At 51.8% G+C, this 26,094-nt stretch overlaps 2 protein-coding genes and 1 pseudogene across 2 annotated transcripts; 2 read left to right on the top strand and 1 right to left on the bottom strand.

Moving 5' to 3' along the window:
- LOC101108905 (FUN14 domain-containing protein 1-like) overlaps positions 1-5,671 on the bottom strand; it is a 28,864-nt pseudogene extending 23,193 nt beyond the window's left edge.
- Positions 5,672-7,336: 1,665 nt separating this feature from the next.
- On the top strand, positions 7,337-15,151 carry HOXC13 (homeobox C13). The gene is made up of 2 exons (XM_015094610.3): positions 7,337-8,144; positions 13,599-15,151. Exons 1-2 carry the CDS (start codon positions 7,409-7,411, stop codon positions 13,853-13,855), a joined length of 993 nt encoding a protein of 330 aa, XP_014950096.2. The 5' UTR covers positions 7,337-7,408; the 3' UTR covers positions 13,856-15,151.
- Positions 15,152-23,284: 8,133 nt separating this feature from the next.
- Positions 23,285-24,862, top strand: HOXC12 (homeobox C12). The gene is made up of 2 exons (XM_015094079.3): positions 23,285-23,885; positions 24,624-24,862. The coding sequence occupies exons 1-2, from the start codon at positions 23,285-23,287 to the stop codon at positions 24,860-24,862; spliced, it is 840 nt and encodes a 279-aa protein (XP_014949565.2).
- Positions 24,863-26,094: the final 1,232 nt, after the last annotated feature.

The following is a 26,094-nucleotide window of genomic DNA, read 5'->3' as shown; positions in this document are numbered from 1 at the left end:
GTACTTCTTTGGAGAGAATTTCATTAATAAACCAAGCACTGAAAAAATTACTAGTGCTTCAAATCACAGATGAAGATTCTAGCAGAAAAAGTTGTCCTAAGTCTTCAGAGTGAGAGAAGAATTGCACAAGATTTCCTTAACCCCTTAGAAATAGCATCTCTGTGGACATAAGGGCGATCTTTTCTCCCATCCATTTGCTTATAGTGGCTCAGCTGAAGGAGAGAAGACCACCACTGCAGAGAGCTGGAGTCAGAGGATCCTCTCGAGGTCTCCCCAAGCTCAAATCCTGGCTGTGTTTCCCTTTCTTTCCTCAGCCTACCCCCACCAGCACTCTGCATGATCAACCTGTCTCCATGCTAGCACAATGCACAGCCACCGCCATGCATGTTCCCCAGCCTGTGAACTATCCAACAGTGTTCAAAAACCAGGACCCTACAGTCATGCTCCCCAGAAATGCTGAAGACCATCACATGCAAGAGGTCGGAGGTGTCCTCTGTACCTTGAAATATACTTTTTCTTATCTAAGTTAAATTTCCTCTGACTATGCAAGTGAGTGTGGTAATCTTTCAGAAGAGAGAAAATGGATGTCCGAATCATCCTTTCTAGTTCTTTAGATTTCATCGACTTTACTGTGTGAATGTACAAGACCATAACTAAGAGAGAAAATTCTTCTAAATACACTCTAGAGAAGGAGAAACGGGTTAGAAGGAGGAGACAGTGAGGGAAAGAAAATCTAGCAGTCCCCTCCTTACAGATATCATAGGGACAGTTTCCTTCCAGTCACTAATAGGTCACCAAATTCTATCTTTTTAGGAAAGTGGAATTAATTGTCACCAGCAGAAATCCTGTCCCAAGTACCTACTGAATCTTCCTCTTGCCTTTTTGCTCCATATTTCTCAAGTAAGATCAGCTATTTTGCCAAAGAAGTTTTCTTCCCCCTTTAGTTGAGCCTTGGGTTTTCATTTCCCTCTTTTTTGGAGATAGGAAAACTACATTTTCTTTCTTTTGGTGAGGGATCTTCTGAAAGTTCTTTAATTTCTGGTGTCCAGCTCAACTATTTTCAAATTAGAATAATTAGAATGTATCTTCTAATGTTACTTCTGAGGGTATCTGGTCATGGGGAGAACAAGGCTGTAATCCATTTAGAGTATTATTTCCCCCCTTCCTCATAATGAAATATACATACAACCTCTTACCATCTCTGTCTACCTCTTAGGAGCCACTAAACTCCAGGAATCAGCTTCATGATGGAATTGAGGGCAGACTTTCACCTAGTTAGAGAAGAAATGTTCACCCCTTCAGCTATGCCTTTTATATTTATTCCTTATTTGGTACAGGAAAAACAGTCCATTTTGATCCAGAAAAATGCTGTATTGAGGTTTATAATCCTTTCTCAGAAAAATGTTATTTTCCATTTTCTTCTTTTAAAGTAATCTGAAATCTTAAAGAAACACACAGAAAGGCGAGGGGGAAGCGAAAGTAGGGAAGAGAAGAGAAGAGATGGTCTGTCGCCTTTCTAGAAGCCCCAAAGTTAAACTTTAAAAAGAAATTATCAAAAGTGATAAATACCTTTTCAAGTGTTCGGTTTGTTGGCTTTCTGACCAAAAGTGCCTGTTGTTAGATTTCTGCAAGGAAGTAAAATACAGCCCCTAGCAAACACCCCTCCACCTCTTCCCCAACCCCCTCAGCTCCCTTGTCTAACTTGAAAATGAACTTGGACTTCCCTCTCAGACAGGCCCTAAAACCAGGAGAGATTTTTATTTGTCTGTTTTTAAAGGGTTTCCAAAAAGGAGGAGGTGTTTGGAGGAAGAGGAGGGGGACAAGGGGCCCTCTTCCACTGCAGAGATGGAATAGGGGTAGGGACTCTGGGCAGTAAGAAGAGGGAGAGATACTTTGCTAATTTTCTTAACTCTGTTTATTCCCAGAACTTCTGTCCATGTTGCCTGGTGGGAGGGCAAGTGACTAGCAGAGCTGCTGCTGAAAAAAAAAAAAAAAAAAGGGAATAGGAAGAAGGAAAATTAGAAAAGGGGTGGGGCTGGAGAAGGAGAGGTTGAGGAGGGTTGGAAAGGGTCTCTGTGAGGAGCCTGGCAGGGCTGAGAGGGCCAGGATGAGAAGCAGTGGAAGAAAGAGGGCTGAGGCAGGAATCCTGGAGCCCGCTGGAGGCTACCTGATCCCCCCACTCGACCACAGAGCACAACAGGCAGGGTCTGTGATTGAGGAGAATCCAGGAAAAGACTGGAGATGGCAGCCTAATCCCCCACCTTCCTGTGGAGCCCTGCAGAACCAGAGAGGAATGTTTAACGTGACTTCCCAAACTCTCAGCCAGCACTGCAGCCTTAAATTGACAAAGAGGCCAGGTTTCCCTGATGTCTAAGAGAGGGAAGTGAATAGGGCCTGGAGGAAAGCAAGTTTGGGTTTGAGAGCAGAAAGCAAATTAGGAGCAAAGCAATGCTTCGACCCATCCTGGTCCCATCTTCCCTCAATCGAGTGGCCCAAGGAGGGGGAACAATAAAGGTGGGAGATTCTTCAGACTGGAGGAAAGGCCTGGGTGGATCTCCTCTGAGTCCAGGCTGTGAGGGTAGAGAGAGAAAGTGGAGGAGGTTCCAAAGGGATCCAGGAGCCTGGGAGTGGCATCTGCATCTTCATGCTAGAGCCAGGGAGGTGGGGGGAAAGGAGTCAAGGAGGGCAACGGGCAGGGCGAGGGAGTCACAGGATCAGTCATTTCCGCTGAATGTGTGGAAGGCTCTACCATAGCCCCTGCTCCCCCAACTCCCACCCCTTCCTGTTTGCTGTCTCTCCATGCCCCAAATCCCGTTTTCCTAGTTAGCTCTGTCCTCTACAAACCTCCTCTGTCATCCTGCCTGCAGCTTGTATCCTGGACCTGAAAGGGCCCCCCAAACTCTATGCCCGCCCACCAAGGCCCCAAGTCTGGGCAAGAATCCAGACCCCATGGTGGTAAGGCTCTTTGTTCTCTTGCAGCCTCAACTCACTCCCTCCTGTTTTTTTAAAACTGGAATTTCTCCCATAAAAAAGGGGGGCAGGAGCTTCAAACTCTTTTTTTTCCCCTTCCCCTTTTCTTTTTTCTGGAGAATATAGAGGAAACAGAGGAAAGGGAGCATGGGGGCTGGGAAATGAAGGGAAATCAACTGATGCTTGATTTCCAGAGAAGGCGATCTGGGCACTGACTATGAGACACATCAACCTCATTTCACTCATTCCCTTCTCCCTAACCTGGTATTCTAGCTACACCCACCCTGCAGTGTGTGCGGCAAGCTTCAGAGCTCCTGCTCCAAATGCTGCTAACTTACCCCTCCGACTTGGTCTCTAACACAGCAGGCCAGGAATTTCATTCCTCATCTTGAGAAAGACACAGACATCTGCTTCCTCATTTTCCTGGTATTCTCCTGGAGATGTCTAAGCAGAGAGCTGCTGCTGCTGCTAAGTCACTTCAGTCGTGTCCGACTCTGTGTGACCCCATAGACGGCAGCCCACCAGGCTCCCCTGTCCCTGGGATTCTCCAGGCAAGAACACTGGCGTGGGTTGCCATTTCCTTCTCCAATGCATGAAAGTGAAAAGTGAAAGTGAAGTCACTCAGTCGTGTCTGACTCTGAGCGACCCCATGGACTGCAGCCTACCAAGCCCCTCCATCCATGGGATTTTCCAGGCAAGAGTACTGGAGTGGGGTGCCATTGCATTCTCCGAAGTAGAGAGCAGGATGAGCATATAAACTGTGTATCCAGAGAAAGAAACAGACCAGCAGAGATCTTTATTTGCACAGAGAGGATTGGAGCCAGATATCTTCATGCATACATTTGAGCTTTATCCACAAGAACATGTGCTGAAACAGTGCATGGAGCCTGCCCACAACCCCCAAAACACAGGCTAGACATGTGGACGCACCTACACCGTGCGCGCGCACTCACAAACACACGCTTCCAGTAGGAAGGCACATCGAATATCGCTTTTATATATTGGAGCCTCTGAAAACAAGAATTTCAGAGTTGAACTTAGCAGTGAACCCAGTCCATAGAGGACGCTGAGGGCAGAGCGGCTCCCGTGGTCTCGCTATCACAAATGTCCCTTTGAAAAAAAGAGCGGAGAGCGCAGCCCGGGGGCTTCTATACGGGGCTAGAGGATCTGTTTTCCATTTTCCTTTGGTATGATGAAATGCTCCGTCCTTTCCTCCACACACCGACATCACAGTCAGAGACCGAAGGGTCATATTCCTATTCATTCCTCATGACTTCCTGTAAACCGCAGTCCAGCTCCATCATCCGTCCGCGAAGCCCCGGGCGGAGCGAGGTGTGGCCGCGTGGTAGGGGGTGAGCGAGCGCCCGGGCTGAGGATTTCACCGCCTGTCCTTCTAGGGCGGGATCGCCTCATTGCCTCTGAGATGTAATTACGACTTTTCCAGTAGTGCATATTCTCCTGCAGTGTTTAATTTGCTTTTATTTGTGTCTCAGTGAGATCCACATTTATTTTTTTCCGGGGTAGGAGGGAGAAGCGACCCCAGGCTTAAAGTTAGTTAACCGACAAGGTTTTACTTTGAGCCTCCTGCCCCAGGCTCTCTCCTCGAGGCCTCGCTCCCCACTCCCGGGGCGCCCCACTCTTGGAGTAGGCAGTTTCAGGCGCGGAAGTTCTTGGGGAACCGAGCAAAAAAGAGTGAGGGATCGTTCAGAGCCTGCAGACGCTTCCCCAGCACTTTAAACGCCCTGAGTCCTGAACTTTCGCTGCAGCCTTCCCGCTCTCTCTAGTCTCTCGGGGGCCTACATCTTCGGCTGGTCTTCCTTGAAGGAAGGCGACTTTTCCCTCTCTTTCCACCAGTCGCTAAATTTTGGCCGCACAGTGCCCCTAATAAATGGAATTGTAAATTTGCTGGGTTAATTAAATCTATATCTCATTGCAATAGGAATAGTTAATGCCCTTATATAAACCTCGAAAAGAACATACTATTAATTTTATTTATTGCTGAGCCGCAGGTACCCAGAGCCTTTCACTATTCTGCCCCTTATTCCCAAAGGCTGGAGGGACTTGTCTGTCTTTGGGTTCTGGCGGGGTGAAGACGCGTTGGGCTAGACCATTCCCCAGACCCTGGAGTGAGTCCCAGGAATGGGGTTGCCATTTCAGGCCCTTTGTTTCTCCCGGCTGCACCCCATAGCCTGGTCCACCTTGCCCAGGGGTTCTTTGCGGGGACCCGGACCCTGCACTTCAGAGAAGGGGAAGCCAGGGCCTCTCACCACCCCAACACCTGCCTCTGGAAAAGCAGCGGACTTCTCCATCCACCCACCCCCACCAGCCAGACAGCAGGCAGACTTGGGGGCCAAGGTCACAGGACCCAGTCTAGACTAGCCAGGCCGTGTTTGCTTTCCTCCTTTTATCTTCACCTTGGGGCCCCCAAGAAAGAGAAGCCAGTTTCTTAGCCAAGAATTGGCTCCCAGCAAGACCCACCTTCCCCTCCACTCATCTCTCTTCCCTCCACCATCATTGCCCTCAACACGCACTCAAACTAGCCTGCTGTTTCCGAGATTTCTGATATATTTTTCTTCCTACTGTAGCTAGCCCAGCCCGAAGCCTTCTTTCTGGAATTCTGAGATGGCCTGTCTGAATGAAGATCACACAGATAAGGATTACAGCTCTTATCCTAACTCACCCACGCCAGGGTGCTCTCCATCGTCAAACAAGACCTTGCCCCTACAGGGAGAAGGGAGGTGGCTGGCCCCTGGACCAGATCTCAGTACAGACCTGGCCACTTGCTCTCCTCCAGTTGGAGGGATCCAGTGGGTTAGGCTTAGCCGGATGCTATTGCCTCAGCACGGCCTGTGTGCTGTCTGGACAGGAGCACCCAGCATTGAAAATGTTTAGCAGCGACAGAGAAGATGGAGATGCCACAGCCCCTCTCCCCTCTTTTTTTCTCTGTTCATTACCGCTTCTCCTCAGGGAGGCCCTGTGCTGAAAGGGAGTATGGCTCAATCCCACCGAGATGCTCTCTGGAAAGGGGTATCCAAACTGAGCACAGAAGTCCGACAAGTCGGGAAATTGGGAGGAGAGAAAAGGGTGGCTTTTTTTTTTAAAGAAAATTAATAAATTGGTAATTTTTTTCTTGAAAGATTAGGTAATTTCAAAGCATTGAAACACTTCACATTAAAAGGGAGTGACCCCAAGAACGCTCTGGGAGCTAAAGTTGGGGTTATCCGGCTGGGAATTGCGTTGATCCAGACTCTGCCTGGCCCCTCAGCTTAAGGCCGAGAGCGGCGACGGATCCGCGGGGCTGGGGTCGGGCTTCCTGGGGTCTCCCAGAGTAGCGCCTGGGGACGTTCCTCCAAAGGGGCAGCGCTGCCTACTCTCCCTCATGCCACGTTCCTTTTGTATATGGATCCGAGAGCGCGTGCTCTGGTTCGCATCCAGGGCTTTTCAGCTTTCCTAGACCGAATCCCTGCTCCTCCTCCCCCTCTCCTTTGAAAAATCTCACTCCGAGGCTTTTAAACTCTACTGTGTATTGAAATGCCTCCATTTCTCTCCTTAATTCTGTCTCAACTTTTCATTGAGAGCATCCTGCCCTCGGTGTGATGATGTTTGTGTCTGGGAGTTATTACATTCTCCCAGTTTTCTGCTCCGCTGGAGGAAGACGACACTAGAGAGGGTCCCTGTCAGACAATTGGAGCTTTGGAAAAAGTGTACGAAAGTCGGAAATGGAAACCCAATCTCGACATCAAAGTCTTGCTGCTCGGTGTCGGCGTCGGGTTCCAGCCAGACTCGGGGCTCCCTACTCCTTGCCGGTGCGCTTCCGCGTGCTTTCTAGATTTTTTATTTATTAAGAAAAAAAAATACGATGTCTCCTCCACCCTTAGCTCCAAGCCCCAATCCAGTCAGAGACCTTTGCGGGTTGGAATCAGTCTTCCCCGTACGCCTCCTCAGCCTAGGAGGAAGCGCCCAGAAACTGTCTGTTCTCGCCAGACCCCTTTGCGTCGGCCAAATTCAGCCTCACCCTCCTCACTCTCCCTCCCCGGGGCCTGCCAGGGGGCGGTACCCTGTCCCTTTAAATCTCCCAGCTCCCTCCTCTTTGCCCCCCTGAGAGCCAATCAGCAGAAACATCTCCCCTTTCGCCCCGCCCCGCCTCTAGGGGTGGGAACCCCAGGAGACCCAACCAGGAGGTCACGTGCACTGCCGGCGTCACGTGAGCGCTGGAGGGTGGCCTAGGGGAGGCAGGCTGGAGCCGGTGATTTCTTAATGAAGTGTACCCGCATGCGTAGAGGGAGGGTGGGGAGGGCGGTGGAAACACCAGGAGGAGGAGGGGAGGGGTGGGGAGGGAAGGGAGGAGGGATGGGGGAGGGGAAAAGGGAGCGAGGTGTCTCCCTAGCTCGCAGCCTCTGGCAAGTGGAGTTTTTAAAAAGCTCGAGCAGATCATGTCATGACGACTTCGCTGCTCCTGCATCCGCGCTGGCCGGAGAGCCTTATGTACGTCTATGAGGACAGCGCGGCGGAGAGCGGCAGCGGCGGCGGCAGCGGCGGGGGAGGCGGCGGCGCGGGCGGAGCGGGGGTCGGCTGCAGCGGAGCGAGTCCCGGCAAAGCCCCGAGCATGGACGGGCTGGGCAACAGCTGCCCCGCCAGCCACTGCCGCGACCTGCTTCCGCACCCCGTGCTGGGCCGCCCGCCGGCTCCCCTGGGCGCCCCTCAGGGCGCCGTCTACACGGACATCCCGGCCCCGGAGGCGGCGCGCCAGTGCGCCCCACCACCGGCTCCCCCCACCTCATCCAGCGCCACCCTGGGCTATGGCTACCCGTTCGGTGGCAGCTACTACGGCTGCCGCCTGTCGCACAACGTGAACCTGCAGCAAAAGCCTTGCGCTTATCACTCGGGCGATAAGTACCCCGAGCCGTCGGGCGCCCTTCCCGGTGACGACCTGTCCTCCAGGGCCAAGGAGTTCGCCTTCTATCCCAGCTTCGCCAGCTCCTACCAGGCGATGCCCGGCTACCTGGACGTGTCGGTGGTGCCTGGGATCAGCGGACACCCAGAGCCGCGTCACGACGCGCTCATCCCCGTCGAAGGCTACCAGCACTGGGCTCTCTCCAACGGCTGGGATAGTCAGGTGTACTGCTCAAAGGAACAGTCGCAGTCCGCCCACCTCTGGAAGTCTCCCTTTCCAGGTAAGGAAGGGTCCCGAGCGCGGCCGCCGCCAGGGACCCCTCCCAACCCCGTCTGCCCTGGGGCTCAGCGCCCCAGCCACCCCCGCCGTCTGGCCCTGGCGCGCCGGCTTTGCTGGGCTGCAGATGGAGCCGGCCGGGCGAGCTGCGCTGAGGAATGCGTCGGGGAAGAAATCTGCTCCGACACGTTCCCCGGAGCTGCCCGGCCGAGAGTGAAGCAATCACAGGCGCCCAAGCGCCGGGCCGCCGGCTCCGCTCCAGCCGGGAGCTCGCCTCCTCCCCCTCCGCCGGGCTCCAGTCTCACCGGCGGCTCTTGGCCCCCTAAACGCGCTTCCGGCCTGAAATAGGGGGTGGGGTGGGCCTTGGGTGCCTTGGAATCTAAAACCATTAGAACAAAAACGCTCAAGCCACCGAATCAATTGGAGGAAAAAATAAGAACCTCAAGCATTTTCTTGGCCTGAATTTCCAAGAACATTTAGGCACTAGACAGGTGTTTTGTTGCTGTTGCTGTTTTTAAAATACGGGTCTAATTTGCTGGGCTCTACAGAGATGTAGATTTTTAACTTTTAGAAGTTTTTTTTCTTGATTTGTTTTAAGAATTTGATCACGAATTTCCTGATTGTTGAGGAGCAAGGGAACTGAAATCTCTGGAGAGGGTTTGGGGAAAAAAAGGGTGTTTGCATCCCTCTCCTGGGATATAAAATTCTTTGCCTGTTTGTAGAGCTCATATCCTATGTGTGTATGCGCACTACCAACTCCACCAAACGTCGAGGATAGAGTTACCCATGCCTTAGACACAGAAAGAGGAGAGTGAGGATGAGGTTTCAGGGGAAGGCTTGTATTTGAAGGAATCAGGTCCAGGCCCAGGCTGGGAACCCCTCGGAATTGTCTGGCTATGTATTTGGTGGGGGATTGGAATTCACTGGTGTTCTGTTCCCTCTCCAATTGAGACTATCTCTGAACAGGAGAGAATCCTGCAACACCCACCCTCCACTCCCCAGAGGGAAAGACCGGTTCCAGAGTTCTCAAAATCACATCAGGAGCTTTGGATTCAGCGCAATGCTAAGAAATCAGGATTCAGTGAATCCAGATCTTGAGTCTGCTCTAATTATATATAAGCAGAGCTCAGTGGGAGAGGGTTGACTGGCTCTGTTCTGATGCTTGCAGGGGTCCTGGGGGCCCAGAACAGCCATATATGTTTCCTCCTACTACCCAGAGGGCCCCGTCCTGGCTCTCCGTGGGGACCCAGGGACATTTTCATTGGGAAGACCTGAAGACCTCCTTAGGGTGGGCCTGAAATTCCTCTGCATCCGGGATTGGGGAAAGAGCAGACAGTTAAAAAAAAAATACTGGATGATGTTACAAAGTATAGCAAATAATATTCTTGTAAATATTCTAAGATGACTTAGTATAATACAACTGAGCAGAGTGGGACTCACACTAGACACCCAGTTTCTGACTGCCAGAAGATTTAAGGATGATGGAATTTCAGTGCACAGTAGCATGCATTACCTACTCTGCACTGACTATATTTTTTATATAATATGATTTATGTTATTAACTACCTAATGTGAAACACATAATAACACTTTTCTAGAAGATAAACACCTAACATGTAGGTGTACAATAATGTGTTGTGGAGATATGACCCTTTAATTTCCCATCTCACCTAGATGGGAAGATCTTGGGAGGTGTGGATTTAGCAGGAATTCCTGGAGCATGGGTAGCTGGTAGCCAACAGACCATGCTAAGGGGCTGAAGAGCGGAGGGGCCAATGCCCACCAGCCCCACTGTGGGCAGAGCAGTGGGCAGTTGGTTTAGTGTGAAGAGGGGATGAGAAGGAGCTGCTCTGGCATTGCTGTGTCTGCATGCGGAGTGAGTGAGAGATTGGAGAGGAGCTCAGAAATAAATCTGAGCTAAATAAACACCTTAAAGATGCCCAGAAAAGGAAAAAAAAAAAAAAACCCTGCTAAAAGTAAGCACTTTTTGATCACAGCCTCCTAGGGAAAAATATCTTTAACATAAAAAAGTCATACAACCCAACTGAGATTTAATACACTTGCAAATTATGGCATGAAAATGGATATAAAACCAAATATGTCTCAACAGCTTTGTGCTCACACACTCCCAGTGTGGAAATAGAAACTGGCTGGTGTATCTCAGTGCAGAGGTACAGGCAAAAGGCAGATGAATGAGAAATTATCTTCAGACACCCTCCATCTTCCTACCCACACAGAGCCCTTTCAGAAGTAGTGAGATTGCCAGATAACTCTGTCTATGCAATTGTGGTTTGTTCGGCAGCATCTCAGCATAAACACTACTGTCTCTCTTCAGTGCCTCTGGCTCTGAGAAACCTCATCTGTGGCAGTCTAGGCTGGTATGGGAGATGAAGGCAATTGTTCAGAAAGATCCAGATAATTAGGGCCAAGATGAGTTGCGGCTTCTCCCTTCACCCAATTATATAGACCCTTGCTTTATTGCTCTTTTTTTTCCCTTCCTATAGTGAGGGTAGACAATTTTTAATTTTGACAAGAGATTCCAAGAGAGAAGGTGGGTGTCGTGGGGAGACAGGGAGAGATGGACAAATAGGGAAAGAGAATAATAGAGAGAAAGAAATAATGGGCTCTTTGGGTCATGCTGAAAGTCTCTATTGATAAGCCATTGGATTTTGGTTGAGAAGAGTGGCTAGGATTTCTAGCAGAACTAGGTCCTCTTCGGAGCCCAGAGCCCTGTTTTGGGAGAGGGTGGGCAAGATCTAGTGAGTGGTGGAAACATGTACACAGGACCCCAAGAGAGAGCTATGGCTAAGCATCGATCTGATTTTTTATTTGCTCCTCAAAAGTGTCTGTTGGGTTCCCAGGTATGAAGTAGGGTGTGTGTGCATATGTGTGTGTATGTGTGTGCCTACATGCGTGCGTATTCTCTGAAGGGAGACTACGGAAAGGTTGATTGTAAAATTAATCACCAAGTCCTCTACTTACTTTAGGGAGTATAGACACAACTCAGGGCCTAAATTTCCAGATATCACGATAGATCCCACTTCCTTTCCAGACAAGATAGAAGACAATGAAAGGGGGCTTCTTTGAGAAGGCAAGGCTGAAGGTTTTTCCCCAGCTGCCCAAAAAAACTGGCAGTTTGGTCTGATCCAGGGAAAGCTTGGCCAGATCAACCCTTGGCATACTGTAGAGAAAAAGAACCAATTAGACCAGTTATCTGCTTTTCAAAAACTCATTCTTTTAGGGTTTGTTGATTAAACCTCATGGGAAATTTATAGTTGGGGTTTAGGAGAGCCCAAATCAGGTAGATAATTGTGAGCTTTCTCAGAAAGTGACGTTTAACAAATCAGGGACAATTATCTGGTTAGGTCAGGAACACAAACCCACTTCTATCCCATTTGTTCTCCAGGGAAAAGGAGGTATTTTAAAGCTAAATTGTACCAGGTGGTCTGTTTCCATTGTAGAACTTACTGTGTCATTATGTTGAGCCCAAAAATCTGGTTTTAAAACCCGGCTCTGCCACTTGAGGTGGTTTTTTTTTGTTTGTTTGTTTTTTTACCTATTCTGAGCCTCAGATTCCTTATCTTGTAAAATGGGTTTAATAAAATAAGCCTTAAAAAGATATTCCAAGGATTGAAAAATAATAACCTCATATTATCACTACTTACCTTCTGTGTTTTACTGTTGTTCCAGATTCATCAATTTCTCAAATCATAGTTACATCTGTAAGAGCAAAACATATTTGAGAACTGAGAGGGTTTTTTTTTAAATTATCTTGTGCAAAAAAAAAAAATCCTTTTTAACGTAAAGGATCTGCTTTGCTAAAGTGAAGTTGTTTTGTTTTTCAGATTAAAAAAAATTTTAGCCTGTTCCTACATAGGCAGAAAAAAGTGACAAGTCCAACAATTTTCCATAGAAATTGTCATCCTGGAGACAGCCAGACCAGGCCATTGGAATCCCCTCTCTCCCATATTCTTTCCATGTACTTTATTTCCCCCTGCCTGTGATAGTGACCTCTTCTTTCCTGTCCTGTGTAGACAAAGGTCTCTGAAAGAGAGCAGACCCAATGAGAAAAGGGATAAGGAAGGTGATTCATGAAGGGGAGGTGAGAACAGGCATTTCAGAAAGAGCTTTGTGCCCTTATTCTAGACTGTGTCTACACTTCCAAAGGGCAGTAAGAATGAAGAGGAAACCTTATTCAGACCTACTCATTAGATCCTGCAGGAAGAAGTCAGCCAATTACATTTTTTAAAGTTGAGGGGTGAGTTACTCAAATCATCTCCCTAGTTCCTTACTTTCCTTGAAAGTGTTGCAAGGACCTTTCTGTTGACAGGGGTGAGGTTGGAGTGGAAGAGGGGCCGTAAGTGACGCACATTAGCCTTTAGTTCCTATGACATTCTCATAGAGCAGAAAGAAATTGAACTAGCAGTGGTATGGCAAGGTATTTAGAGTTTAGGATTAGGGTTCCTGCATGGGTTGGAGAGTTTCCTTCAGCCTTGGTTGAAAGATGAGGATGGGGAACAAGATCAGAATTGCTCTGTCTTGGTGAATGGACATTTGAGGAAAGGCAGGGGAGGGGCACTGATTTCTTTTTGTAGAAAATTTATGTGAACTGCTGGTCTTAACCCAAGAGGGCTCTCTTGGTGTGTCTCCTCTGGCCGGCACACCCTGAGGTGTGGACTCTATTTCTAGGGACCTGATTTCTTACATGCTCACCTGGGATGTTACTAAGTGGCTTATAAGATTGGACTCCTTGAGAGATTGGCTCCCAGGCAGTCTGGCTTCACATGGACACTTTTCTGTCTAGCTGTTGGTGCTGGCCACAGATTCCCAGTGCAGAGCCAGTGATCAAAGGCAAGAGGCCCCACTTGATGGTCTGTGCTGACTGAAACAGTCTCCCTGCCCACCATGCTCTCCCTCAAGTGTACAAAAGGACACCTTCCTCCAATAATTGGGCAGAGTATAAACTGACCGATTCCCAAGTGATCTAACTGCTAGGAAAGAGGAATTTTCCTGAATACTTGCAATCCTGCAGGCTAGCCGACCAGGATGGAATTTGGAGGGATCCCTCTACGGGAACAAGGATTCTGATAAGGAATGCTGTGCAAAACCAGATTGGAAGCTGAGGCAAAAAGAAAAATCAGTAGTACTGGTCCTGTATTCATTTAAAATTTCAGTGTTTTGTTTATCATGAATTTTTTGATAATCATATAGGTGTAATATATAAAACGTTATTTATCTTGATTTCTGAGCTTTTGGCACCCCCCCTTTAAAGTTCAAGCCAGAGGTAATACCCCAGTATCCTCACTTCAGCTGTGGCCTTGGTAATAGCAGAGGTGCAAAGGATCTGGGGACAATCCGCCTGCCCCCTGTGAGTCCCTGTGCCTTGTGCCTCTACAGCGGTTTGTCAGGTCCAGCCGTGTGACTCACTTCCTGCTGCCTGCCTTCTTTCTCCCCCCAGACGTGGTCCCCCTACAGCCCGAAGTCAACAGCTACAGGCGCGGGCGCAAGAAACGTGTGCCCTACACCAAGGTGCAGCTGAAGGAGCTAGAGAAGGAGTACGCAGCCAGCAAGTTCATCACCAAAGAGAAGCGCCGGCGCATCTCGGCTACCACAAACCTCTCGGAGCGCCAGGTCACCATCTGGTTCCAGAACCGTCGGGTCAAAGAGAAGAAGGTGGTCAGCAAATCGAAAACGCCTCACCTTCACTCTACCTGACTGCCTACCGGCCCCCGCCCCGTCTATTTATGTCGCCGATTTGTACCATATCTGAACTCACCAGAAGGACCCTTCCCCCGGGTGCAGACCAATATTTAACGTTAACCAGAAAGAGGAATGCAGGGAGGCAGAAAATATTAGATGGTGGGCTCTGCTGCCCTCTACTCCCCACCCCATTCTCAACCTCTACCCCTATGCAGATGGGACCTACCTGGCCTCAACAGCTTTGGAGGTGGGTCTGAATGGACTGTGGGAGAAAGGCAGCTGGCCTCCACTCCCTCTGGCCTTCACCTCTCTCCCCTTGCCTGAAAGCAGAGTGGCAGCGAAGATCATTCCAGCCAAAGCAGAGTTGGGGAACCCTGAATGATCCCATTCTTGCCTCATCCTTTGCCCCGGCAGGTAGACAGGCATCCCCACTGAGGGTGCCACCGGGGTGCAGCATCTGCTGAGCTCCTACTTTCCTTTCAGTCCCTCTTCCTGCTCCCAGCCCCTTGGCACTCCTTAGTTAGGCAAGATATCCCAGTTAAGATTTTCTGTGCATATTTTAAAAGTCTCATTAATGATAAGTATTAGGGATCTGGCATCGTGATTGGAGTACAGACAGCACTTAGGTTTTCTTTTTTCTTATCTGTTTCAACAAAAGCTGGAATTGGCCGAGGACCGCCTATCCCCTCTCCCGCTTCAAGCAAGGAAGTGAGTTTCTCTGGAGCCACCGGTGCCCCCACAGCCTCCTCTGTTCTGCTTCTGGGTCCCAGAAACTCCTACCACGCTGCTAAATATGTCTTCTCTATCTCTCTGTCTCTCTATGGTGAGGCTGAGATTAGGGCAGGCACAGGAGCAGAACTTTTTTCGTAAGGAAAGGACAGACTTCTTTTCCAAGGGGATGGAGAGTGGGTCCCCCAGCAGATTCCTTCTCCAGTCGCTTCTCCATCAAGGCAATAGCTGAGAAGGCCTCACACTTTCACTTTTACTCTTTGTCCAGAGGAGAGCCATTTTCTTCCAGGAGGCCAAAATAATCACAAGTAGCCAGCTAATTAGACCCGACTGACATTTCCCTCCTCAAAGGCCAGCTCAGTGCTGGGGAGGTATGGGGGCTCACCTTCTCCTTTCCCACTGGCGCATTACAAAACAGTGTTCTTTTGAAATGTTCATCAGAAATAGGTTTTTTTTTTTAAAAAAATGTTGTGTATCTGTATATAGTATTGTGGTGTCTAAATGGCAGTGTACTGAATGCAAAAAGAAAAAAGAATCCACAAACCTGTTTTTAAAATAAAATCTTTTTTTTTTTTGCCTTAATTTTATAGCTTGCATTACTTCTGAAACTCCTATCCACTGGCTCTATGGGGGAGACTCTGTTGCCCTGACACAGTCAGAGGTGGCCAGGGCAAGAGTCCTGGCATCACACCAGCCTAGGTACATCCCAAGCTCATAATTCTCTTTGCTTAAGTTTTTTAAGTTAGTCATTCAGATTGTTGATAGTGTCTAGACAGGAGAAAACTCTTTACCATCCTGATGCCCCAAACAAATGAGTAGGTTCCGGAGAGAAGGATGTGATCAAAGTGACTAAAAAGGCAGCAGGTAAGTGAGTTCACTTCAGTTAGTAGTCAGGGCTCAGATCTGGATCCTGGGGCTGAGAAAATGGCAATCCCATCTGGGAGCTGGATGCTCTGGTGGTGGTGGCAACAACTGGGCTCTAATCTTAGGTTCTTGAGGCCCTTGTGCTCCAGAGGGTCCCAAATCCTTGCCAACAGTTCAGAGCTGGAACTAGGAAGTGGTCCGCTTAGCCAACCCTAATGGGGGGCAGCGTGCAAGCTCAGCATTCCCAAGCTGCTCTCTTTTCTTCCCCACCGACCTGTGCAAGAGGTCAGGCCCCAAGGATGCTGTGGGCCCCAAGTTTGCTAAGCCAACCTTGCTTGTATTCTCCAGCTTTCTTGGGAACCTCAGTCTTCCAGGCAATCAGGAGCTGTGTAGACTCTGCCACTAATTTGTTTTCACTGTCGTGTCCATCTGCGCCCATCTTCCTATCCGGCTGAGTTAATGAGAACATTAAGTTGTCAGATTAAAAGATTTTTAAAAAGCAATATAGCCTAAAACAATGTTATCTCAGATTAAATCTTTACTGCAACAACTTTTATTTATATAAGATATTTTTCCTCTTCTGAGACACACAAAGACTGGAGGCACTGGATTGGAATTCAGAGTGCTCCAATTTCTCTTTGCCTAATGGCTGAAGGTCTTCGAGTTTTATTTAAATAAATGTTTGGTGGGGGGTGTGATGCACACACAACACACACAGTGAATCTGAGAGACTAAGACAGACTGAAGAATTCACCCTCTGTGGAGCATCTGCTGCTGATGTGGCTGCCGATCCTGTTCTCTCCATCTCAACCCTGGATTAACTAACCAAAGAATCCCAGGTTGAGCAGTACAGAGTTAGGAGTTGCAAACAGATGAATCTCCCAGGAATAAGGTTCATTCTTAATTCCATCTCCCCTTTCTCTCCCCACTCACCACTCTAACCTCTCTCCAAAACCCCTCAGTCTTCCCTGAGATGTAAAGAATTGAACACTAAATGTGTGTGTTTCATCAGAAAAAAGGAAGTGAGTAGACAAGAGACCTCGGGGCTTCCTTAATGGACCCACACCCCTCTTGAGGGTACACTGGGTAGTCCCATGACACAGCTGTAGACGCAGTGGAAACTTGGAGGCTCAGTAGGGAAAGAGAATTCTAAAGTTCTCTAAGGCATCCTTCCACTTCTGCACACAAACCCACATGAAGTCAAATGAGCGAGTCTTCCCACACAGAGGGACCCGCCCGCCGTAAGGCCCCAGAAGGGGGTGATGGAAAAGAGAGGGAAAGCTGGTGCAGGCTCACTGGGACACCAGTGACCCGGGCAGGCACTGTGGTACTTCTGAGTCCCAGTGAACCTCAGTGTTCCAGGGTGTTTAAGATGCCACCCATTCACTGGATTAACTATGCCTGGAGCAGTTTTGGGGATGCCTCTCCCATAAAAGTAAGCAGGTCTGAGAATGGAAACTCCTGTGTGAGACAGGTATTGTGTGAGTGTGTATTCTGGGGAGACACACATTCCCCAGAGTTGGAAAAAAAAGTATGATTCATTCCCTGATTGTGTTGGTTCCTTACCTGTCCTTCCTCCAAGAGTTGGCATTCTCACTGGGGAACTCTGTGAGACATTCCTATGACAGGGTGTGTGTGTGTGTGTGTGTGTGTGTGTGTGTGTGTGCGTGCACGCACGCACATGCCTGTGTGCATCTTTGTGTGTGTGTGTATGGAGCCTCTGATTAGTGCAGAATTTCCCCAGTTTTTACTGCCTCTGTGTGTGCATGTGTAACAATGCTGTCAGCGAGCACTCATCTCAAGGTGTACAGTATGTGTTTTCTTCATTCAAATTTATAAAAGTTTTTCTTCCCAAGACCAGTCTCCTAGTGTCTGTGTGAGGGTGAGGATGCAATAAATATGAAGGTGTAAGGGGATAGAAAAGGTCAGAAAGACTGTGAGCATTGCGGTGTCGTCTTCTCTGGTACTGAGGTTCCTGCTATCCTTCTCATAGCCCAGTGGCATCACCTGCTCCCTGTGACTCTGTGGCCAGGGCTGGGGGACCTGGGAGAGCCAGAGCCTCACAGGACTCTCGTTCTGGAGATCACTCTACCAGGTTGCCAGGGAGGACTCAGTTAGAGCTTTTCCTGGTTTGGGGGAGAAAACCCCTTCTCCACCCATTTTACCAAAAACCATTTCACTAACCCAAATAAAAACAATATCTTAGTCAGATCTAGGGCCAGCACAAGTGGCCTTTTGGCCAGCAGTCAGTCTCAGCCAGGAACCCACCTCAGGATGCAAGGCCAGCAGTTCTCGGGAGACTCCTCCGTGGCTGTCTCCAGACCAGATGCTTTTCCACAGGCGGCTGGTCGGCAGGGCTGTGTGGGTGTAGGTGGGGGCAGCCCCTGGGACACTCTCCATCTCTCCAAGGATTGAAGCTGGGGACCCTGTAGCAGCCCCCTCTGTTCTGTTCTGAAGAGACCCCACACACCAAGATCTACTTGAGTCTGACTTGGATGGTGTGGGGAGCCCTGTCCTCAAAAAAACTCCAAGCCCTGGATCAGGCAGATGTGTATCCAGACCTGCGCTGCTGGAAGATGGAGGGTCCCTGGGGAGCCAGGAGCTTCTGGGAGGAGGAAGGGGCCATAGCCATTTCGCAACCAACCAGTCTCTTCCTCTTTTAGCCTTGACCGTGACTAGGTCTTTCTGACCTTGACATCGCAGGGAGCACTGGGAAGAGGGGGAGGGTGGAAAAGGCCTTGATCTTCCTGTGGCCAGAGAAGGAGAGGGCCACTCGCCCCCTCGACGCGCCATCCCCCTTCCCGCCAGAGCCCGCCGCCTCTGTTTACACACAGAGGTGTCGTCTGCAGTCTAGACAGGGGCGCTAATAACGCCCATAAAAGGCGGCCTCTCGAGAGATGCTCTGCAACTCGGCTCCCGCGCGCCTACCGCTGGCCGAAGCCTCCGCCTCCTCCGCCCCGCCCTCCTCAGATACCTCGGCTGGGCTTGCGGGCCGTCTTGGGGAGGGGGCGATCCAGAGGGTTCCTGTAGGCTGAGATCCCCTGCCCCGCACCCTTCTGAACCTCTTCAGTCTCCAAAGGTAAGTGGGCCCCCGTTCCCGCTCTTCCAGCCCAGCCAGCCTCGGGGTTAGCAGCGCATCCTCCTACCCCAACTGGCCTCTCAGGCCGGTTGCCCCCACGCAATCCGCCTGTGCCCAGGACCATCTCCGCCCCCGCCTGGAACTGGAGGCTTGGTTCGGGAAGCAGTTGGGTAGCTGGGCAGAGCAGAGCCCAAGCAGATCTCAGCCCTTCCCCTGAGCAGGACTGGCTAGAGGCCATGGTCAGAGGGAGCGGCTGGTTGTGTGACAGAGGGCACTCTAGGTAGTCCTCACCCCATGCTGAGCTTCGAGGTCCACGGAGACCCTGGTCCTGGGCTCCCCTTACGTTGCCAGCGGCTGTAGGTGTGGTGTTGAGGAGAGGGTGCTTTTTTTTTTAACTTGGTCCCCACACCTTGCCTGACACTCAGTAATTCACTAGGCGGAGGAGATCCTCTGCTGGCGGAGGGAGAAAATGTCAGAGCCGCGAAACTAGTTAACTATTCACGCGCTGAAAAGACAGTGAAAATGAGGGAAGAAGGTTCAGGTGAGGAGTGGAGAGATGGTCTCCCAGATGTTCCCGCCTGGGACCCCTCCCCATCCCTTCCTCATTTCCTGAGTGGCAATCAGGCTGGGATCTTGTGGTGGGAGGGGGCCCAAGGGAGCCACAGAAGACTTGGAGGAGGTAAGGGCGCTGCTGACCCCGGGCCCGTTTGTGTGAGCCTGAAAGCCTGACTGGGGCCCCTCACCCAAGGTTCTTCTCACACCTTGCTCCTCCAGGCTGCAGAGCCCTGGAAGACAGCACAGGGGGAGGGGCCTTCCAATCTTCTTGAGTCGCATAAGGGGGCCTGGGAGACAGGGGGCTCTAACCCCTGGCTGAGCTAGCGAAGCAGAAGAAAGAGGAGTCTGAGCCCCCTACCACCACCCATCAGTCTTGTCTGAACCCGACAATATCTTGTCCCAAGCCCAAGATGCCCCAAAAGGACGACCTAGAGAGAGCTAAGAGGTCTGGCTGGGGTGCAGACCTTCCCCACCCGCCGCTTCTCATTTCCCCTCTCTGGGCCAGCCCAGCTCCTGCTCACTTCCCTTCGGGACCCAAGGCCCTGCCTCATTTGCATAGGCGGCAGAACCACTTTGTGCAGACTAGGCAGTGACCTTGAACTGGGCCGCCTTGGCCTCTCGACTGACTGGGGAAAAGGCAGCACCGCACGGAATAATTCCGACCTCGGGTTGGCAGGGGAGCCGGACCATGGCAGGCAGCTCACAGTCATTTCGCGGTGGCCTAAGCCACCCGCAGCCGCTCTGCGTGTGCCACCAGAGCTGGCAGAGATTTTGTAATAACTCCTTTCGCCCGGCTCGGCGGTGGCGGAGACTCGAAGAACCGCTCAGAGCCGGCGAAGATGCCGAGGCTTAGACAGAGCCGGGTCGGGAGAGGCCGCGGGGCATGCTGCTGGTGGATACGAAGAAGCACGAGGGCGGCCGGGGGGTCTTCAAGGAAGTGCTTGGACCACATCCTGATCTTCAGTTTTAATTAACCCCTGAGTTAATGAAGGCGAGGGGATGGTTGAGCCAGGCCAGCTGCAGCATGAACCTGTGGTCCAGCGGCCAACAGGCAGCCCACCTCTTCTTGTGATTTTATGAATGTGTATTAGACTGGGCGCACAGATCGCTCCGCGCGTCCGGAGCCCGGCTCTGGCCGTTATAGCTTTTCTTGTAGGCTGGCAAGTGCCGGCGCATTAAACCCGGCTGGAAGCGGCTGTCCAGCGTCTCGGGCTGTCCTACGAATTATTCTCACCAAGTCCGGGTCGGCTCCTGGCGAGCAGCTTTCCCCGAGACTGAATTTAGCTTTGCACCCGAGCCTCCCGCCGGCCCCGGGGACCCAGGCTGGAAGCTGTCTCTGCAGCCTCTTAATCCGAGCGGGGTTAAGGAATGGGCGTCTGAGCGGCGTGTGCGGCGGGGAGCCTTAAAGCCGTACAGATCCGAGGCTTCCAAGAGGAGGCTGGGCGCCTAGATTGCCTGGGTCTTTGCCGGGGTCCTAACAGCCCTGTAATAATCCTAGTGATCCTCGAGGAGTAGGGTACTGGGGATGTGAATTTTGCTGATGGTCCTCGGCAGCTCTTGCCTAGAGGAAACAGGGTCGGCTGCACGAAAGGAAGGGGATTTGTGTGTGTGTGCAAGTGCCAGGGTCCGAAACCTGGGGGAAGTGGTGGCTTTTTTTTTTTTTTTTTTTGATGGGACCAAATCGGATTAAGAGAAACTGCATGTCTGGAAGAAGGAAGTCCTCACTCCCATCCTCATTTCCGCGGCGTTTCATCTGCCGCCCTGTGGCCGCTGCTCCGCGTGCTCAGCTGCCTGGCCCGGAGGACAGCGAGCTCCGGGCTTGAGCTTGAGATTTTCGAGCTAGGGAGGGGTGGGGAAAGCCTAAGACCTTTCTCCTTGCACCCCCCTTCTAGGAGCCTGGAGTCATCTGGGAAGGGAAAAGAGAATGGGGAGAAGCCTCCACCCCATCAAGGACTAGTGATTATCCCGCAAAGCTCAGATCGGCGTCCCCCACACCAACAATAGCGGCTGAGAGCGAGGCCTGGAGGCCTGGAGACCTCGCCGCCGGCGCAATGTTCTGATTGAAAACAGCAACAATATTAAAGTCACACCTTGTTTATCTTTATGACCTAAAATAACCCCCAAATAAATTTAATTAAATATTCAGTAACGCTTATTAATGCATCTTGAAAAGAGGGCATAAATAAGATATTGGAGATGCTGTGATGCGGAATTCGCAGCTGAGGGATGCTCCTCTGTGCAGTCACACAGCCCCTTAATCAATTAGGCACAAAAAGGCCAGTTCAATTCTGCTCGCTCCTCGCCTCCCGGACTGTCGCGGTTCTGACTGGAGTTGACTGCGCGGGGCTGACATCCCACCGCTTGACCTCGGTTCCGGCAAGTGGGCCCGGCGTGGGGTGGCTCCTGGGGGCAGAAGGGACCTGGCCAGGCCGCCTAGCTGGCCAGGGCGGGGAAGAGGAAGCGGGGTGAGAGCGGAGGGTACCGAGCTAAGAGCTGCGAGCTGTGCCAGGCAGGGAGACGCCCGCGCGGACACATTTCTGTCGGAGTGAGCAGCTATGGTTTGGGATATGAAATTGCTCGAGACGCTCTGGAATTCAAAGAATCTGCATTCTCTCTGCCGGGTCCTGCAGAATAGAGAAAAAGAGGGAGATGAGAATCTTCTGCTTAGGTCTGCTTTTGTGGCTTCTGCTCATTCTCAGATATTAACTTTCACCCACGTGGGTTTCTTTCTCCCATACTCTGTCATCTCTCTAGTTTTCTCTAAATCTGGTGTATTCTCATATTTAGGCTTTTGCTGGACTATTAATCCCACCTGGTATTACTTGAAGCGATGCTTTGAGCTTTGGCTCAAAAGAACCCAAAATAATAGCATAGAAATCTGAGTATTATGTCTACTAGATTCCAATAGAATATACCTTGTTTCGAAGGGAAGGTTTGTTTCCCTTTTCATTTTAATCTGCTTGACTGTGTGTCTGTGGACTTGGTTGAAGTTAGATTGTGGCTTCCAGATGTCTATTAATTTTGCCAATGGTTTGCATAAGGTTCTCAGCCTTCTGCAAAAAGAGCTGTTGGGGTTAGCACCATACATATAATTTTAAATCCCAAGAAGATAATTCTCTGGTGTTCCTTCCCTCACTCCCAGCACACCTACTGGGCTGGACACTGTTATCTGTGGTCCCAGCAGTAGGCTAGGCTCGTTCTAGGGTGTGAGTGTTTCCTCCACAGTGGGAATCAGGGGCCTCTCCGGCCAGCCAAACCCTGCTGGGAGCCCAGAGTCTCTTGCTGCAGACTCCAAGAGGACAGCCCCCCCAGAAACCCCTCTGACCCACAGAAGTCATGGGGAAGAGTAGTTCAGCCCCCTGAGTTTTCAAGAGCAGATGGGGAAGTCCTCATTGAGCTGGGAGAGTCCTTATTCTGCTTCTTCCGTCTCTCTTCTGTTATTCTTCCTCTAACAGTGAATGAAGATGTGAGGCTGGGTGGCTCCCAGGTAGAGAGTGGGGAAGACCTGGCATTAGTAATCCTCCCTGAGCACCTCCTGGAGGAGAGGACCCCACGTGTCTCCCCAAATTCCTGAGGAGAAAGAGCCGAGGAAAAGAAGCCGGCAGCGATAGGGCTGGAAGAGACAGCTGCAGGAAAACCTGTCTTTACCCCCACTTCGCCTCTACTGTAAATAAACCCCGAGCCAAAGGGCTCATCCGTCTCCTTAAACAGCCAGTAAACTTTATATGACACAATATCTAATAGTAATTTATTGAGGATATATTGTAAATTCCAACGGTTTTAGTTAATAAAGGAGCTAATTAAAGAGGGACAGGCTGTGCTCTGGCCAGCTGCTGGCCAGAAGATAGTACATCTGGGGGGGCGGTGGTTCTTGTTCAGGTTGCAGAAGCGTGTGAGGGTATTTTTGGTGTGGCTTTTTTCCTCTTCCCCGTGTCGGGCGATTACCTCGATCTCTGCCTTAGGTTTTATATGATTTTTTTAAAAAACCAGAAGTCAGCGAATAAATCTGCCCCCGCGGTTCGTTCACTCTCACCCGCCTCTACTGGGGAAGGGGGAAGTTGGAGTTGGTGCAGGGTGGGGGGATTCTCTGTCCCCACCCATCCCCCTGGCGGCGGCGCCCACGTGAGCCGGACGGCCAATGGGTGGCCGGTGCAGGTTTAACTATGTTTAATGTCAGATAGCAATAAAGTAGAAGCTGCCGGTCGGGCCCCGCGGAAATGGGCGAGCATAATCTCCTGAATCCCGGGTTTGTGGGGCCGCTGGTTAACATCCACACGGGAGACACCTTCTACTTTCCCAACTTCCGCGCGTCCGGGGCGCAGCTGCCCGGGCTGCCTTCGCTGTCCTACCCGCGCCGCGACAACGTGTGCTCGCTACCCTGGCCGTCGGCGGAGCCGTGCAATGGCTACCCGCAGCCCTACCTCGGCAGCCCGGTGTCTCTCAACCCTCCTTTCGGCCGCACGTGCGAGCTGGCGCGCGTGGAGGACAGCAAGGGTTACTACCGCGAGCCGTGCGCCGAGGGCGGCGGGGGCCTGAAGCGTGAGGAGCGCGGGCGCGATCCCGGCCCAGGAGTCGGGCCCGGGGCAGCGCTGCTGCCGCTGGAGCCGTCGGGGCCGCCAGCGCTCGGTTTCAAGTACGACTACGCGGCAGGCGGTGGCGACGGCGGCGCGGGGCCCCCGCACGACCCGCCCTCGTGCCAGTCGCTGGAATCCGACTCCAGTTCCTCCCTGCTCAACGAGGGCAACAAGGGCGCCGGCGCGGGCGACCCCGGAAGCTTGGTATCGCCTCTAAACCCCGGTGGCGGGCTCGCGGCCAGCGGTAAGGACCTCGGCCCACTCCGGACGGGACATCTCACTCGGGCGGGCAGTGTAGGACTGAGCTAGGGCCGCCTAGGGTGACAGACTGTGCGGTGAGGAAGCGCTTCTTTAAAAAGAAAAAAAGAAGAAGAATTGGGGGGAGCCCTATAAACACGTAAATATCCCCATAAAAGAACTAGGGAGATTCCCTTTTTGCTTGGTTTGCAGCCGGAGGGGGCAGGGAGCTCCGGAGACGGGGGGGATTCTGACAGATTTTTCCAGGCCTGGGGCCTGGGGACCCAGAGCATGATTCCTGCCTGCCCAGGGCCTCTCTTTCCACCTTCCCAAAGGGCCCCATTCCCTACTTTTTTTTAAGAAAGGCCAGTGGATATGGTTTACTCTTGTCACTAGCTCTTGTCTGTTCTAACTGATTAGGGACTCCATTCTGGAGAATGTGAGAGGAAGGGGCCAGGATATCCTGGAGAAAAGGTTTGAGGAGAAGTGAGAGGATAAGAATCTAGAAGGTTCTGGGATTTGGCACTGAGAAGTAGGGTTGGGGAGGCCAGGAGAAAAGAGTGAAAGGGGAAGAAGAGATTGATGAAGGCGGAGGATTTGGTGGGGATGGGAGTCTGCAAAACAGGAGAGGAAGAGCCTCGCATGGGTTGTTAGGCCAAGGTGAAGGGGCTTGGCAAGGACCAAGGGTACGGGGCTCGTCATCTCTTGGTCCTCTGGTCAACCCTGCTGGTTCGTCTCCACCCAGGAGCACCCTGGTACCCGATCCACAGCCGCTCACGGAAGAAGCGCAAGCCCTATTCGAAGTTGCAGCTGGCGGAGCTGGAGGGCGAGTTTCTGGTGAACGAGTTCATCACACGGCAGCGCCGGAGGGAACTCTCAGACCGCTTGAATCTTAGTGACCAGCAGGTCAAGATCTGGTTTCAGAACCGCAGAATGAAAAAGAAAAGACTTCTGTTGAGGGAGCAAGCTCTCTCCTTCTTTTAGGGGGCCAAGACACTGGTGCCAGCCCCAGACTGAGCCTGTCTCTGGCGGACAGCAAGAGGGGGTGCTGTCTGGGACACAGTCCCCGCTTAGAATGCCAGGCGTCTCTTGCAGGTCCTCCCTGGACGTCCTCTTGTCTCTTTTGTTCGTGGTTCCCTCCCACACACCCCCAGCAGACTCTGCCAAGTCCCAGAGACAAGGGAAGAACCCAGCCAGGGAGAGAAGCCCACAGCTGCAGGTAGGGGGTAGGGGAAGGGAAGGGTGAGGCCCTGGGGAGAGGCCAGTTTGACCCCCCGGGATGGGGGCTTTGGGCTGAGGATCTGGAGGCAAGGTGACTAAGACGCCCCTCCCACCACTTTCCTTCCATGGTCTTTGGTCAGTCTGCCTGCAGGAGGAGGCCAGGGTGGGGACAGTGGGGCCAGTGCTCTCAGAGCTTGCAGTTGTTGGGTTAGGACTGGCCAAGAGGAGGGAGCGAGAGTGGAGTATCAGCAGAGATTGGGAATGGGGTCAGGGGGACTCTGGGAGGGCAGGAGGAAGTGGGGAAACAGGAGGAAGTGTGGTTTGAGAGAACAGAATGGTCAGCAGCGCCCAAGTCCGCTGGGGCCTGGGTCCTCCAGGCCTGGACGCGGAGCAGGCAAAGGCATGAGAAGGCATGCGCATTTTGCCGAGCCGGCTGTGGACGGGGCGATCATCAGCCTTAGGTCCCCTTTAGAGCAGGCTACCCGAACGAACGCACCAACCGTGCTCCTGGTCCTCAGCCCCCTGCACCGAGGCCCCTGCACCCATCCGCTGACAGGTGTGCTGCCATCCACTCTCCCTGCCGTCCAGGCGGATGCGGACCGGAAGCCGCAAGAGGGGAATTGAGAGCTGAGCAGACGCAGTCTCAGGTTCAGTAGCCACCCCAGGGACCCCCACTTGGCTCTTTGGGAAACCCGGGAGGCTGTAAAAGGAGCTGCGAAGCGCAGCATTGATTGGCCGAGAGAGTTTCTCGCAGCCGCAGCAGATCCTCTCTTCCCGCTGGCGTTCATGGTCACGGCCGGCCAGAGGCTGGACCAGGATAATTTACGAGGCGGGAGGAGAATCCGCCCCTAAAAGGGGCTACCGGCCGCAGAGGCCCCCCGCTCAGCCCGGGTTTCCCAGGCTGGTGACAATGAAGGAGGTGGGCGCTGCAGCCCCCCACCCAACTCCTTTCTCTCTTACCCACCCCTCACTCCACCCGCTCCCCAACCTCCGCC

Source organism: Ovis aries, chromosome 3 (assembly GCF_016772045.2).
Source record: "Ovis aries strain OAR_USU_Benz2616 breed Rambouillet chromosome 3, ARS-UI_Ramb_v3.0, whole genome shotgun sequence".
Taxonomy (NCBI): Eukaryota; Metazoa; Chordata; class Mammalia; order Artiodactyla; family Bovidae; genus Ovis; species Ovis aries.
This window is presented reverse-complemented; position numbering and strand designations above follow the sequence as displayed.

Bases quoted from the DNA above. Each gene is read 5' to 3' on its own strand.
- HOXC12 (XM_015094079.3), top strand. From the start codon at position 23,285: ATGGGCGAGCATAATCTCCTGAATCCCGGGTTTGTGGGGCCGCTGGTT. The intron at 23,886-24,623 runs GTAAGGACCTCG...GTCTCCACCCAG, and splicing joins TGGCGGGCTCGCGGCCAGCG to GAGCACCCTGGTACCCGATC.
- HOXC13 (XM_015094610.3), top strand. From the start codon at position 7,409: ATGACGACTTCGCTGCTCCTGCATCCGCGCTGGCCGGAGAGCCTTATG. The intron at 8,145-13,598 runs GTAAGGAAGGGT...TTCTCCCCCCAG, and splicing joins CTGGAAGTCTCCCTTTCCAG to ACGTGGTCCCCCTACAGCCC.